This window comes from Lipotes vexillifer, unplaced genomic scaffold, assembly GCF_000442215.2.
Source record: "Lipotes vexillifer unplaced genomic scaffold, Lipotes_vexillifer_v1.1 scaffold532, whole genome shotgun sequence".
NCBI classification, from domain to species: domain Eukaryota; kingdom Metazoa; phylum Chordata; class Mammalia; order Artiodactyla; family Lipotidae; genus Lipotes; species Lipotes vexillifer.
Window position 1 is genome coordinate 2,272,401 of NW_006798027.1, and position 2,989 is coordinate 2,275,389.

The window sequence follows — 2,989 nt, forward strand, 5'->3', positions numbered from 1 at the left end:
CTGTACGCGGGCCTCTCACTGTTGTGGCCTCTCCCGTTGCGGAGCACAGGCTCCGGACGCGCAGGCTCAGCGGCCATGGCTCATGGGCCTAGCCGCTCCGCGGCACCTGGGATCTTCCCGGACCAGAGCATGAACCCGTGTTCCCCTGCATTGGCAGGCGGACTCTCAAGCACTGCACCACCAGGGAAGCCCCTATTTAGAATTTTTTTACACTGGAAATTTTAATACAGACCCCTGAGGATCAGCAGCCACTCCAAAGTAGAGAAAACAGAAGCTATCTAGCTATTACCTGCAGCCCAGTGAGTTTTGTCTCTATTTACAGTCTTGAGTTTCTCTTAGAAAAATGATAACTTCGTTTTTCAAATAGTAAATTTTGTATAGTATAACTACTGTACACTTTCTCCCATGATTCCCAAGACTGAGATCCTGATCACCACTCACCAGGGCTGCCACTCTATCCTCTCTTGGGAATCCCTGTTCCAGAGCACAAGTCATCCTCTGGAGTCCCTCCCACTGTGTCCCACCTGCATCCTCTGTGCACATGGGTTTCTCCTTGATTCCAGCAGGAAAACACCTCGTTACAGACAATCTGCCTTTAGCACCAGTTTATTTCTGTGTTTCATAAGAAAGCAAGGTCTGAACATGTGAGACCACCAGGACCCAAGGAGTCACGTAGGCAGAAATGCTACCCTGGGCACATGGAACACCAAACACCAAGAGTCAGGACACCTAGGTCCTTCTGCCATTGTTTCCCTGCTCTGGGTAATGACTTGGAACCTGATGAGGTTTTCATGCTTGATTCCTAAGATGTCTTCTAGTTCGAATAGTCTATGTCCTTGGTTTCTCACATGATACCAGCAAGGGACGTCATTATTCCTGAGAGGCTTCATGGCATGATTTGGCAAGAACGCTTCCTCTGTGCAGAAGCTAAAGGTACCTGCCCACGATGGTGTATAGACTGACTGGCCTCATAACAGATCTTCCTGTTTCCACTCACGTCCCTCCATCTTCCACTCTCTTCCACATAGGAGCCAGGGAAATCTTTGATACAGTAAACTACGCATGCCATCCTTTAATTAAAATAATGAATGATAGGGACTTCCCTGGTGGTGCAGTGGTTAAGAATCCACCTGCCAATGCAGGGGACACGGGTTCAATCCCTGGTCTGGGAAGAGCCCACATGCCACGGAGCAACTAAGCCCGTGTGCCACAACTACTGAGCCTGCGCTCTAGAGCCCGTAAGACACAACTACTGAAGCCCGCGCACCTAGAGCCCATGCTCCGCAACAAGGGAAGCCACCGCAATGAGAAGCCCATGCACAGCAACAAAGAGTAGCCCCTGCTTGCGGCAACTAGAGAAAGGCCGTGCACAGCAACAAAGACCCAACGCAGCCAAAACTAACTAAATAAATAAAATAAACTTATTTTTAAAACTAATAATAATAATGAATGGTAGATAGATAAGATAGATAGAGTTTCATCACACTTAGAATCAAATCCAAACTCCTTCCTCTAACCCACCTGATCTGGCCATGACCTAACTATTGGACCTCATCTCACTCCTCTCTCCTTTATTCTCTTCTATAAAATGCCCAGCTCATGCTAATCCACAGGCTCCTACTGGCCATTCTCCCCTCCTAGACAGCTCCTCTGCCAATTGAGGACTCTTAACGACTTTACAATGGACCAGAAACTCAAATGCTTTCAACACCAAACCCTCCCCAAAGGATACTGGGCATTCTGCCTCTGTCTGCTGTAGGGGATGAAAAATCAGAAAGCCATGGTCTTCCTCTCAGTGCTGGAGAAGAAAAAGCCAGGTGCCTCTCAATATAGAGGCAATATAAGCTAGGATGTGATAAGCATTATCAGAGACCAGAATGATAGCTGGGGAAGTTTACAGATGGAAGAATGTATTTCTGGCTACAGAGAATCTGTGTGAGGTCTCCATGGGAGTAGCTGTATTTGAGTTGGATCTTAAATCATGAGCAGAAAGTGAACAATTCCAACTTCTGATAACATTCAAGTAGATTTTCATTTACAAGCAGCCGTTTTGGCCTCAGCAGACATATTCAGGATAACATAATCATGCATGTCTGCATCAGGACCACGTGCTGTCTTATAGTTCAGAAGGTTGTAATTACATTTGTAGCCCTTCTTTCTGCAATGATATCATTTGCTTCCAACACAAACCCACATGGTTTGTGTGTTAAAATGAACAACCTGCTAATGTTGTGGGAGAGAAAGCCCAGTGTCAGGGCACATTTTCACATTTTGCTTTATTCTCCTTTGAGAAAAAAAAAAAAAAAAGATTTTTGAACTTTTGGCGATTGTGTCTTAAACATCCAAGACAGATTTCCAGACCTTATTTTGGCAACTTTGGCCAGGAGAGAGGCTGGGAGATGAGCTCCAGCTGCAGGATGGGAGGCACACAATGGGGCTCATTTTCAGGGTATGTTCTAGACTCTTGGTCCTTAAATAGGGACGGGAACTGTAATCACTGGGGAGTGTGTGAGCCATGTGGATTCCTGAGCCCCACTCCCGAAGGGGACCAAGGGGGTGTATTTGGACATCATTCCTCAAGTAGTTCTTAGTCCTCACAGCAGGAGTGGTGTGAATAAGGCAGGCTGAAACCCTAGAGAATATGCACCTCAATACAGACACCGCAGCTCAGAGCCCTAAACAGGAGCCTTCACCTGGGCAGGAGCCCAGAGAAGACGAGCGGCTGCTTTGGTCCTAGGGCTCCCTAAAGGCCTGGGAAATCATAATGAAAGGTATCAACTGGTGTGTCTGCGGGCCTCGCCTCCATTTAGGACCCTCATTCCACAAAGGCATTGCCGTCTTCACGAATGTCAAGTCCTCTAATCCTACTCCCTCCTGTCTAGCTGTGGCGGAAGTTTGCTCGTCTGGCCTGTAACTTTGTGGTCATCTTCATCCCCTGGGAAATGAGGATAAAGAAAATCGAGAGTAAGTGTTGGTACTTGGAAGAGCG

At 47.1% G+C, this 2,989-nt stretch overlaps 1 protein-coding gene across 1 annotated transcript in view; it reads left to right on the forward strand.

Annotated features, from left to right (window-relative positions):
- TMC3 (transmembrane channel like 3) overlaps positions 1-2,989 on the forward strand; it is a 44,477-nt gene that overhangs the window by 8,292 nt on the left and 33,196 nt on the right. Inside the window, exon 4 of the mRNA XM_007470075.1 lies at positions 2,883-2,964. Coding sequence (XP_007470137.1) covers positions 2,883-2,964 — 82 coding nt within the window. The remainder of the gene's footprint in view (positions 1-2,882; positions 2,965-2,989) is intronic.